This window comes from Girardinichthys multiradiatus, chromosome 7, assembly GCF_021462225.1.
Source record: "Girardinichthys multiradiatus isolate DD_20200921_A chromosome 7, DD_fGirMul_XY1, whole genome shotgun sequence".
Classification (NCBI taxonomy): Eukaryota; Metazoa; Chordata; class Actinopteri; order Cyprinodontiformes; family Goodeidae; genus Girardinichthys; species Girardinichthys multiradiatus.
In genome coordinates this window covers 12,940,383-12,953,581 of record NC_061800.1, presented here as the reverse complement: position 1 = coordinate 12,953,581, position 13,199 = coordinate 12,940,383, and the positions used below count along the sequence as shown (strand labels likewise).

Genomic DNA, 13,199 nt, shown 5'->3' with positions numbered 1-13,199 from the left:
GTGAGAACCCATGCATGCACGGAGAGAACATGCAAACTCCATGCAGAAAGACCCCTGGCTGGGAATTGAACCCAGGACCTTCTTGCTGCAAGGCAACAGTGCTACCAACTGCACCACCGTGCAGGCCCAAATGATATTGTTTTGAAAAAAAAAATCAGGTTACTAACAATAAACCTTCATTTCAGATAAAGTGGTATATATTTAAAACAGTCCCTCCTAAAAAGCAACATATGTAAACATCTCCCCGAGCTGGAGAAACAATGACTGAAATTACGTCAATTATAAACTTGCTGCATAAACTCTTTCACAATGACTTTACAGCTTTTATTCAAAATGCACTCATGATATTATGCCTTTAAAATGTATTATATCTATCGATACCATTTAGCATTTATGAAATTGTTCTAACTCGAAAACTATTCATTTGCTAATCAAAAACCTTCAGAAAGTGAAATATTAACGCGAGACAATGAATGAGGTGGTGCCGCCTACTACCAGACAGGCCGTTATGGGTCGAGACCGCACACTAGTTCACAGTTCATGTTATTAAATGTTTGAAGACGAGCTACAAACCTGTAAACATGTTTTATACAAAAAAAAAAAACAACTGCTTTTTTTTTTTATTGCTTTCTTTTCTTAACGTTTTTGCTATAAATAAATAAAAAAAAATCGTAGCGGGATTTTCCGCTAGGAAGTTTTTGACAGAAGCGAAGTACGGTTTTCTGTCTTTACTACTGGAGATGGGGTGACTTGAACGCCTCGCTGTTAGCAGGGGGCGGATGGGTGTCTGCGTTCAGTCCGAGCTGAGCAGCATAACCAGAGCGGATTCTCCCGTGGAGGTGCGCCACAATCCTACCTCTGTCAACACGGCGGCCTGAACCCCGACTCTGAAATAGCGTTATTTTAATAAAACATTAAACCCAGCAGTCATGGCGGATGACGTCGATAAAGTAGAACCGGCTGAAAGCGAGCAAGACGAAGAAGAAGATGTTTACGAAGTGGAAAGGATCATTGACATGCGGGTGGAAGAGGTAAAGCTAACGGCTAATTAGCTGCCCGGCTAGCTGGGCAAACATGGCTGGCATTTTTTCCCCACTCTGACGACGCATAGCCCTGTCAAAGCGGTGGTCAGAATCAGCATGAGAATAAAACTATTTCCCAAAATGCACTTCAAGTCATTTTCGATGTAGTTCATAAGTCACTTAAGCGTATGCTAGTCGTGCTTTTCTGCTCTGTGTCTCTGCTGGTCCAAACGTTAACACAGATTCCTTGCACAACTTCTCCCATGATGTCCGCTTGCCTTTCCCCCTGCTGAGGCCAAGGACAAGCAAATGCTTTTTATCATGGCTGCTGCTGCAGCACAGCGACCACTCTAACTCCTTTAAATGAATCTCCCCTCGGGGATCAATAAAGTATCTTTGAATTAAAAGACTAGAAAAATGACCCTCTCGCCGTGCATAAGACATATTGGTGTAACCGGTTTTCTGCAAAGCTCGATGATGACTGTCCATGCGAGTTAATTCATGTCAGCTAGCATGTTAGCATTGTAGCAGATCAGTAGAAACGTAACAAATCGTAACCCTCGTTGTTTTGTCTTCACCGAAACTGAGCGTGTTACAAACGTAATGCACATTTACTCTAAACAATAGCTGCGAAGTGTAATAGCGAAATGCAGTGGATGCTTTTGTCATAACAAAGACGTTGAAAACTAATTTATCATTTAATATTTAATTTACGTAATGGTAACGTTACTAAAAAATATATGTGCATTGGTTACAATTACTATTTGGTTTGGCTGGAGCTGGTAAACGGATGAAATATCTCGGTGTATATGTGCTTGTATAGTAAGTTCAGGATGACGCTTTCTCGGAGGTGGGGTCAGACCACAATGCCAAACAAAAGACCCACCTAATTCATCATCATCGGGAGTGAAGTTTATCACCATATATACATTCAAAGCTTTTCACTATCTTGTTTTAATTCCCACCGGATGTTTTCGAAGCACGTATATGTTTAAAAATCATTGCTGATGATTACTGCCATGTAAATGAATTGTGTTTATTTGGATGTCGAGTTCCCTTTAGTTGAGTCTGAGACTCGTTCATTCTAACTAAAATGTGGTTGGTTCAAATGATTTAGTATGATCACTCTTTTTTTCTTATTGGAGGTCTTAACGAAGTCAGGCTTCATGGCAAAATATTGCAAGTTAAACGGAAAAAAAAAAAAAACAGTTAAAATCACTTAGGCTTTAGACCCTAATAATTAAAAGTGGATTTAGTTTTCTTTATTTCCTTTCTTGATCCCATGAGATGTTTAAAAACATGAGATGTTTAAAAACATGAGATGTTTAAAAACATGAGATGTTTAAAAAGGGCTGCACTATATTTTAGAGATGTCCTCATCCTCTGACCTGCCGATTCCGATTGTTGTCCAATTCTACTTTGCTTTACTTTTTTGTCTAAGTCGTATAGTACATCAAATTGGGGAAAAAAATGGTTATTTGATTAAACAAATGGAGTTACAAGATTATACCGATTTATGCATTAAAGCATATTTCACTAACCTCTGTCTGATTTTTAATAAGCTTTAAAGTGCATCAAAATATATGCTGTTGGTCGATGCATTTAAGGAATGAAAATGGGACTCATTAAATTTTGATGCCTTCAACCAAACGGGGAACCATTCAGATTATCCAGTATTTGACCGGCCAATTACTGATCAGAATGGAAACTAGTTCATGTGTTGATGCATCTCTATCTGTGATATGCATCTGGCATTTTTGCACAAACTAAATGATGTAAAAGACACAATATATCAAGTCTTTGTCAAAATCTAAAATACAACCAGGTAAAATGAATAAGATACAATGATGCTCAACACCTCTCTATGTAAAAACACATCCCTTAAAGAACAAAACACACGACTTAGGATTGACGGTGGAGGAGGTTTTGTACAAATTTTCATTCATTTGTGCAAGTTTGCCCAGTTGTGTGAATAGCAGTGAAATTTCAGTTCTCAACACATGAAATACAGTCAGCCTCAGACTGTTTAGTTAAAGAAAAGAACAATGGATCAAATCACACTCTACCCCAGTATTCCAATTGCAAAGGAGTACTTGGATGCAATACCTGGTAGACTATAAAGTTTCAGGTTGGATGCATTTAAAATCTGCCTGCCGATAATATTTTTAGCCACTTGGATGAACTTTCACTGTCCTTTTTATAATATAGGTCTTATTGACAAGCTGAAGCTGTGCAATAGATTTGGGGATACTTGAATGAATGAAAAAGATAAAGTACAGAGAACGTGGATTAATTGAAACTGATATCATCGCATTATTTGCAAAACGTACTGCAATTTTTATGTTTTCCTAATATCATGCAGGTCTAATTTAATATGTAAACTGCAACAGCATTCAGCCCACATGAAAGGTAGTTTATTAACTGTGACCAGTTATTATGAAAGTAATACTTGATCTAAGAGCATCTCTCTTTGTTTTTAGGGTGAAGTGCTTTACAGAGTTCGCTGGAAGAATTACTGCTCTGATGATGACACCTGGGAGCCCGAAGCCCATTTGGAGGACTGCCATGAAGTTCTGTTGGCTTTTAAGCGGTACCAGGCAGAGCTGAAAGCCAAGAAAGAAGCCGAATCCAAGAAAACCATGGTAAGTCTCAGTGAAAGCAGGTTTAGTAAATACCTTTTAATACTGTGAAAAATGCTTCTGCAGACAGGCTTTATGTAGCATAATATTGACATGTCATTTTCAGTGCTTGCTTGTCATAATCCATTTATGGTTGGTTTAACACTCTTGATCAATCAAAAAGACAACCCAATAACAACGTATGTGAGAACCTTTCCTCGTCCAAATAATACCGACAAAATTAAAAACTAATTGTTTTCTTTCAGGTGTGGTTTATAGTGCTGTTTATGTGGTTATTAATGGTTGGTTGGGATAACCCAGCTCTTGGGTTTTGGTCAAAATATTTCAGTAAATGTTGTTTGCTTCCCTGACTTATGAGACAGAAAACCAGCACAATTTGTTTTTATGGTATATCTTAAAATAAAGATGGGCTAATTAAAACAAATCTTAGATAATAATGCTGCTTGTCATTTTCTCTCAGCAGAAACTTTTGCCTACAAAGAGTGACGTGTTCGATGCAGACTCAGAGAGCGACAGCGATAAAAATCGTCCAACAGAGGCACCCATCAAAAAGAAGAAGAAAAAGAAAAGGATCAGGGAGGAGGATGAGCCCCCTACAAAGGAGAAGAAGAAGAAAAAGAAAGACAAACGTAAAGATGAGTTGAAGCCTCTTCCTGCACCAGAGACGGACGACGACGACGAAGAGGCAGCCCTGACCCCGCCATCTCCTCCAAAAGAGAAAAGGGTTGAACCAAAAAAGCGCTATGTTGAGTCTGATGAGGAGGAGGATGAAATGGTTTCTTCCAAAAAACAAAAGAAGGAAAAAGGAAAGGAGGGAGGGAAGCATAAGAAAGACAAAGCGGAGGAGGCAAAGAAGAAGAAGGTGAAAAGGGAGCGAAAAATGGAAACGTCTGAAGATGAGGCCACTGCTCCTGTAGAGGAGTATCTGAGTGACGGTCCGTCCCAAATGGATGGTTCCGCATCAACAGAGACTGTTACTAAGCCAGCGGAGAAGTTGAGTGTGGAAGATAAGGTCAAACAAAAGAAGGGCAAGTGGGAGGTAAAGTTGCAGGGCATTAAGGACCTTATTAGTGACAAAAAGAGCAAAAAACCAGAAGGTAGCCAGAAAGAAGGTAGCCTCCAAAAATCCAAGAGTTCTAAAAGCAAGGAGGATACTGCTCTCCAATCAGACTCAAGTGACAGCTCCACCCTACATAAGAAATCTAAGAGCAAAGGGAATGATAGTGCATCCACAGCACAGAAAGCCCCTTCTTCCTCCACATCCTCTTCATCATCCTCTTCCTCCTCCACCACTGTGACTACCAATAAGGTTAAGGAGGATGAGGTGACTAAAGAGGAGGCACTGGGACAGAAAGATGCCGGCGGCTCAACTAATCTGTTCGAAAAGTTCCTGTTAAACTGCGAGGCTAAGGACCGGGCCCCTCGCAGGCCGCCGCTAGTCACAGAGAAAAGCAGCAGCAAACCCACAAAGGTACAGTCTTCAAATGTAAAGTCATGATCAAATTACAAATACTCTAAAACTTACCAGACATTCTTATTTAAGCTTTTGAGCTGTGTGTGCCTGCAGAATATGCTGGGTTGACTGTGGTGTTTTGTTTGTCTGTCAATATAAGTTAATAGGAAAGATTGAGAAGATCTCCAAGCCAGCCAAAGAGTCTCCTTCTCAGAAACCAGACCTGGAGAAGACTGAGAGGACAAAGCTGTCAGATGGTATGTTGAAACGTAGATACTTGAAAAACCTATTGAGAAGGGGGGTTGGTTAAAAAAAATTTAAACTCAGGTTGTCCAGAAAGTCAGAATTGGCGGATTAGCGTGAGGAGTTCTCCATTTTTCTACCAGTTTTATTGACAGACCAGAACTGGTGCTGGAATTTTCTTCTTCTTCTGTTTTTAATTGTTGCATTTAGAGATGCCCTGATAAGGCTTTTCCCAGACCGATAAGGATTTGATCTGCTGATTCAGATTAGAAATCTTATTCTTTTTCCTCAAGGACGTTGATGGACAGAAAAAAAAGAAAGATGCAGCTTCTTGGATGTTTTAATTGACCCCTTACCTGAACAGGAAAAGTGTTTCTTATCTCTAACACATAACAGAGGCATAATGTTCCATCTTCATCAGCTTCAGTCGCCAGACCCAGCCAGAGTTACGGCTTCAGCCTAGACAGTGACGAAAGGGAAGAGGAATCCACAGGAAAACCACGACCAGCAGACGATTCCAGGGAGCGAAAGGAGAGGGGAGAGGAAGCACAGCGTCCATCTTGGGAGAGGAGAACTTCAGCTGATGACAGGAGGAAGAGGAGGGAGGACAGTGAGCCCAGACTCTTCATATCATGTGATGAGAACCAGGAACCACCAGAGGGCAATGAGAAATCTGGTAAGGCTGGTTCAGATTTGACGTCCATGTGTTATACCTGATCCTACAGTTTTACGATGTTTTTTTTATTATTTCATTTTTAACTTCAGAGAGATCAAGCAGCTGCTTTAGTACTTGGAACTGTCAGCTAATCATCTTTCCATTCTGTGTTGTACAGAGAAAGGTCAAGCCACTTTGAGCCTAGGAATGGATCTTAACCTCGACTGGATGACGCTAGATAATTTTCAGAAGCATTTGAATGGAGATGATGAGATCTTGTCAGGTCCTCCATTATCACCCAGTGAGTGTTTTCATTTGCGCTTTAAACAACAACATACCTGTTTTGCTGACTGACTAAATCTGGGCTTATCAGTGTCCCCAGTGTGTTGGGAGTTCAGAAGATAGTTTTAATACGAGTGTTTTCTGGCTTTTAAGGTAACCTAGATTTAAAACTAATGCATAATTCGGTGTTATCTGTTCCCTGTGACCGCATTAATTATGAATCCTAGATTGTTTTGCATGCGCTCCTACACTACTGCAGCAGGGAGGTGTAGGCATGATTTCCTCACTAACCAGAAATTAGTGTAAATGTTTTAATTTTTTGTCACATTGCACCCACAAACCTCCATGTTTTATATTAAGACACTCTGCAGTACACCAACAAAAAGTAGAGTATAAATGTGAGGTTGAAGGAAAACGAGGCAAAGTAAAAAAAAATGTAAAGAAAATGTATTAAATGTGTTATTGATATTTATATTTACATTGTATCCTCTAAAAAAAACTCCAATACAACCATTTAGTTTTAGACGTCCCCTCGTTAGTAAATAGCTTCAACCTTGAATTTCCACATAAACACGTCTGTTCTGTGAAAGTCTTCAAAGGTTTGTTAGAGAACACTGGTAAACAAAGACCATCAAACCATCATTCTAGAAACACAGCAGATGGGTCAGGTATGAAGTGGTGGTGAAGTTTAAAGCGGGGTTTGGTTATAAAACAGTATGTCAGGTTTAAACCTCAGGAAGAGCACTGTTGAATCCATTGAAAATAGAAAGATAATAGCAGCAGCAGCCCTACTAACACAAGGTCATATCACCTAAACTGATTGACTGGGTAATCAGCATTAATCTGAGAAGCATCCAAGATATGCATGATGAATCTGGAGGAGCAGCAGATATCTACAGCTCAGGTGGAAGAATCTGTTGGAAGGACAACAATCAGCCACACATTCCAAAAATCTGTGTGGCAGGAAGATAGCGATAAGAAGTCTGATTTGCTGTTTGCCCCAAGCCATAGTGAGGACATAGTAGACATGTAGAAGTAGGTGCTTTGGCCAAATAAAACCAAATCTGTTTGGCTTATATACAGAATGCTCTGCATGGTGGGAAACTAACATTGCATATTACTGTGAACATAACACCATCAACATGGTGGTGGCAGCATCATGCTGTGGGGATGCTTTTCTTCTGCAGGTACAACGAAGCTGGTTGGAGTTGAATGGAAGATGGATGAAGCTAAATAATAGAGCAATCCTGTCATAAAACTTTGAGAGGATTACCTCACATCAGGACAACGTCCCTCACCATACTATCGGAGCTAGAGTGCAATATACATGTTTCAATGGCCTAGTCAAAGTCCAGACCCTAACCCAGTTGACGATGTATGTCAGTACTTTAAAACTGATTGGTCTAAACATGCACACCACACTTTTCAGATTTGCATTTTCAAAATAAAAGTGAAAACCATGTGTCATTTCCTTTCACTTCATGATTATGTGCCACTTTGTGCTGGTGTATCACATAAAGTTGTAATGAAATACCTTGAAGGTTGTCTTTGTAATGGAATGAATTTTGAAAGTTCGACAGGAGAGGAATACTGTATTCTAAAGATGAAATCACAACAACATTGACATTTAAAAAACTGATTAGTAATCTTAAGATTCAAATTATAATGTTTTTAGCTTTCTATGTATTTACTGATGTAATAAATAATATTTATCAGAGTAAAACATATTGTCTTTATAATGTTTTATAAAGAAAGTTTACCTTTCTTTTAACAATGTCCTGCTCTGCCTTGTGTCTATCAGGTGAACTGCGAGATGCTGTGAAAAGTGGAGATTACATGGCTGTAAAATTAGCACTAAATTCCAAAGAGGACTACAATCTGGAGCAAGAGGTAAGTGCTCCCTCCTTTTTAAAATGTTTAATCATTTCCTAATTTCTTTTATTGTATACATAATATATTCATTTTAATTTATTCAGTATTTAATTAGATGTGTGCATTTGAGCATGCTGAGCCCAAAGCTTCAAAACACAAGCACATTTGAAAGCTTGCACCTTGGTTGCCCCATGTGAATGTGTGAGGAAGTCCTGTTTGAAAGAATGGAAATATGGCTGTGTCTGTCTCATACACTGCTAAGGATGAACGCTTCTGCATACTGTAACTAACTTGAAAAAGAATTCAAAATATATGAAACATTAACCAAAACAGTGTGTAAAAGTATTATGGGTCAAAGCTATAAACATGCCTACCAATGCATTTAGAGATAGTTGGTCTAGTTCTGTGAATGCAAAGCATTTCACATAATTCAGGGATTTTATGTCCCTTCTCTATACAAACATACACTGTGGCTCAGTGGGAAGAGTTGTCATCTTGCAATCTGAAACTTTTGGGTTCTATTCCTGCTTCCTCCTGCCACATGTCAGTGTGCCCCTGGGCAAGGCACTTAACCTCAAGTTGCCTACCGATCTGCGTATCGGTGTGTGTATGTGTACGGATTTTGGGAGTGGGTTTAGTAGATGTGGCTCTAGTGTAAAACACTTTGACTGGTCGGTATGACTGGAAAAGCACCATAAAAGTTTACTCCGTTGAATAGTAAAAGGTTTTTTTAGATCAAATGCCACTAAGACATCAATTTATTATGATTTATAATTGTACTTCCCTCTGAGCTCTTTGTAACAACTTAAATTTGTTATATGAATTTGCAGTTGTAAATGTAAGGATGTAAGAGTAAAGATTTGACGTAGGGAGAATCTGTTTACTCTGGTCACTTGTTGCCGTAGAGGCGAATGTTTCGCATCATATTTTAGGGACCATGGTAGCTAGCACATCTATGGCTTATAGTCGGTGGTAGAGGGTATTTTTGTCAAACTGCACTAAGTCCTGAAGATCGACAACCACACTTTATTTCTTCATGTCTTCTAAAATAATTGCTTCAAGATATCTGTTACAACTTCAAAGTACCTTTACCTCTGCAGCTGGATCAGGTAGGACAATATTCTTTTATTTTTGTAAAGGATTTATTTTAAGTAATGTTGTAATATTGAGCATATTGTACAATGTAATTCATTTAGCTAATTACAACATTTGATTGCATGTTCTTGGACAGCACAATGGACAGAGATGTAGTTTAGGAGATGAAATTTGCTAATTGTGTTTTTACTAAAAGAACCTACCATTAAAACCTTAATTGTTTTTCTAATTTGCTAGATATTTAAGAAATTCACATTTTTATTCTAACACTGTCTTTTTGATTGCTAGTAATTGTTAGCAACTTAGTATTATGCTTGACAGCATAGGACTATTTCATTTTCATATCATTACATTTCTCGTTCAAGTTGTTTTATAAAACAATATAATAACAATATAAATGATTGCAACTTTTATTAATGTATAATGGACATTTAATTAAAATTCTAACTCTTCACCCTGTTCTTGCAACTATGAAATGTTTCTACTGTTTATTTTGTGACTACAATAGTCTTGTGTTAACTATAGCACGACTGTAGAGGTGTTAATTATTTGGAGTACGTGCACATTTAAGACAAGTGTTGCCTTTCTTTGCAGTGAACAAGCAACTGAAAGGAAACACATGAAGTACCAGGACAAGAAGATCAATTTTCAAGCAGGTACATAATGTAAATATGATTTCAAAACATGTCACATTGTCTGCGATGTACACTGATTTAAATTTCTGTTTTTATTTTCTTTCGATTAAAATAAAGTCTTAACTAAAATATAAGCTTAAATGTGACTGGCAGGACACTCCTAAAGTGTATTGCTTTGTAACCCTAGAATGCCAGTTCATGCACTGTTAGCTGTTATGGCCACATCAGTGACACGCTATGTTAAATTATTGGTTTTTTTCTGTAACCCTGGTATAAGGTGTAAAGGTAAAGATATTTTTTTAGTTGTAAATCATGCATGCAGATTTAGCATCTGTGCATATTTTGTTCACTTCATGTAGCATTTCATCTGACACCCCCATCCTGACTTGCTTAGACATTTATGTTAAAACTTTGCTTGATCCAATAAAGCCTTTAAATGTTCTTAAATGGGTCACATGTGGTTTTTGTACTTAAGATTCGGGCTGTTGATACAGCTGTTGGGTTGAAATTGATGTCTGACCATCACTTTGAGTTCAGTTTGAATGAGCCTGAATCCTAATGGGGCATTGCCAAGGTGCCAGAGTGTTAAAACAACCAAAAAAGCATTGAAAGATGGGCAACAAAGATACAAAATTAATACTAAAACTAACAAAATCACCATATTTTTTTGCCAAAATTCAGAAACACTTCACTGAGCCCACCCCCCAATAAAATCTCTAAAACATACAGTTTCTGTTCACTTTAAATATTTATGGGATCTGATTTGGCATTAAGTCTTACATTTACTCTTTTTTTGCAGGCAAGTACTATTGATGAGAAGAGGTCATATGAAGGACAGAGGAACTTGATTGAAGAGCGAAATTCCAGTGGGACTTTTAGGCTCACTTCTAGCAATGAAACTAAAAGAAATAAAGAGGGCATTCCAGCAGCAGCAAAGGAGAACATCCCACAAGATATGGATGGTTCACAGAATGACAGTAGAATCTCAAGTTTCCAAACTAGTACAAGCGCTGAGAAAGTAACTGTGAAGAAACGTAAAAATAAAAAATGGGGTGGAAGCAATAAATCTGAATCCAAGAAAATACTATGTAATTCATCAGTCACACAGAAAAGTCAAAGACAGGGAAAGAAGATATTGGATGACACAAATGGTGCTTTATCAACCCAGATGACATTGAACATTGGTAATTTAGATTCAACCAAAAATACAGAAGAGATCTTGAAGCAGGAAGACAATGGAATAAAACAAGAGCACAAAGCTAACATAATCAAAGCTGCCAACCAAGGAACTGGCCCAGGTGAGAACACAGATTGTGCAATGTCGGAAAATGCTGACAGTATGGATAAAGTTCTTTCAAAGTCTGACACAAAAGAGATTGTTACAACACGATGTCTCCGAAAGAGAAAAACTGCTGAGATCAATTTACCTACGCGATCCAGTCTAAGGACCCGCAAGAAAGTGCTTAAAACAAAACCTATCACCGTGGTTAAAGAAAAAAAGGAAACTTACAAGAAACACTTATGTGTATATTGCAAAAATAATTTTACTCAAATTGCAAGGCATTTGGAAAATAAACATGTAGAAGAACCAGATGTTGCCCATGCCATGCGCTTTCCAAAAGGTTCCAAAGTAAGACAGACCTTGCTGGACCAGATTCGTGTAAAAGGAAGTAATGAGAATAATTGTGATGTTTCTCAAAATGGCGAAGGAGAAAATGTGACAAAGAAACAGTTGAAGAAACCAGCCACATCTGTGCGTGACTTCTTGCCCTGCCAGCACTGTCTTGCATTTTACCGTAAAACTGATTTATGGAGACATGAGCGGGCGTGTAAAATTAGAAAGGGAGACCAGAAATCTTCTGAAAAGACAAAAAGATCCACAGGGGGCAGTTCTGTCTCCAATCTCCTTCCAGTGTCAGAGTTCTTCACTGGAAGCTGCAAGGAAATCATTCAAATCATGCATCAAGATGACATTTCAAGACATATCCAGTTAGACCCACTTATTTGCAAGTATGGTAATACATTGTCTGCCAAGTATGACCATGACAAGTCTCAGTTTGCCTACATTGCACAAAAGATGAGGGAGTTGGGTAGGTTTGTCCTTGCTGTGAATGAGCTGGACAAAACCGTGAAGTACTTGCACGAAATATGTCTACCAACCAGGTTTGAATTAGCTGTTGAAGGGGTCAAAAAAGTCAGCGGCTTTGACCCGACTTCCAGCAAGTTTAAAACGATTTCCCTTGTCTCAAAGATTGGCTACTCCTTAAAACGTGCAGCAGAGATAGCATTTGGAGAAAGTCGCATGACGGAGGACAATGAAACGGAAAGCGAATTGAAAAAATTCATTGAACTACTTGATACAAAATGGAGCGCATGTTTTTCTCGCAAAGTGCTTGCCTGCTCTTTAAAACAAGAAGGCAAAAAAGTGGATGTTGACAAATCAACTGTGACTGAAGATCTGATAAAACTCCACAGATTCATCACAGGAGAAGAAGACGAAGCAAAGAAGGAGTTGAAAGTAAATGCCAGCACATCAAATTGGAAGAAGCTAGGTGAATCCACTTTAGCAAACGTTTGTCTTTTTAACAGGGGAAGAGTGGGAAATATTGGAAGGCTTCACCTGAAAACTTACACTCAAAGAGTGAGTGGGGGAACATGTATGCTCTCTGCAGATCAAGTTAGAAAAAGCGCACAATTGGAGTTGGAACTTAGTTCCAGTTTTACAAGACTTGAACTAGAAGGACAGTATGGAAGAAACATGCTGGTTCTGTTAACAGACAGAATGGTTTCATCAATTGACTTGCTTGTTGAAAACCGAGAGCAAGCAGGTGTCTCAAAAACTAACCCGTACCTGTTTGCAAGGAGTGAAGGGCCCTCTTTCATTAGAGGACTGGATTGTGTTCGAAGGGCTGCAGTGGAGTGTGGCGTTAAAAATCCAGAAGCACTTCTGTCCTCATCTGTAAGAGAACAAATTGCCACCTGCTGGCAGCTAATGAGCATCAGTGAACAAGAACTAGACAAAGTAGCAAAGATGGTGGGAAGGAGCAGCGAAGAATGTCACAGGCTTTCTCAAACTGGAGCCCTGCTGGAGGAAATCAGCAAAGACCTGATGAAGATGAATAGAACACTCCCAACAAGCCGGCCAAGCACTAAAAAAGATGGTACGTATGATTTGTCTTTCTTCGTCTTTTAGATATGCATTCATCTTTTTGTTTTAATTTCTGTCAGTGTTGCTCAAGGCGACTAAATCAGGGTGCAAACAAATCTCACTTGTTTTCAGTTTATATTAAATTTAAATCAGAG

At 38.7% G+C, this 13,199-nt stretch overlaps 1 protein-coding gene across 4 annotated transcripts in view; it reads left to right on the top strand.

Moving 5' to 3' along the window:
* Positions 1-698: 698 nt before the first annotated feature.
* Positions 699-13,199, top strand: part of mphosph8 (M-phase phosphoprotein 8) — a 28,996-nt gene continuing 16,495 nt past the window's right edge. Inside the window, exons 1-8 of one of the 4 annotated variants that reach the window (XM_047370025.1) lie at positions 699-1,031; positions 3,503-3,664; positions 4,125-5,132; positions 5,275-5,371; positions 5,779-6,033; positions 6,191-6,313; positions 8,096-8,184; positions 10,696-13,057. In XM_047370025.1, coding sequence (XP_047225981.1) covers positions 930-1,031; positions 3,503-3,664; positions 4,125-5,132; positions 5,275-5,371; positions 5,779-6,033; positions 6,191-6,313; positions 8,096-8,184; positions 10,696-13,057 — 4,198 coding nt within the window. In that variant the 5' untranslated portion in view covers positions 699-929. Of the gene's footprint in view, positions 1,032-3,502; positions 3,665-4,121; positions 5,133-5,274; positions 5,372-5,778; positions 6,034-6,190; positions 6,314-8,095; positions 8,185-8,211; positions 9,918-10,695; positions 13,058-13,199 lie in introns of those variants that run through there. The other 3 variants (XM_047370024.1, XM_047370027.1, XM_047370026.1) reach the window with 3 other exon arrangements.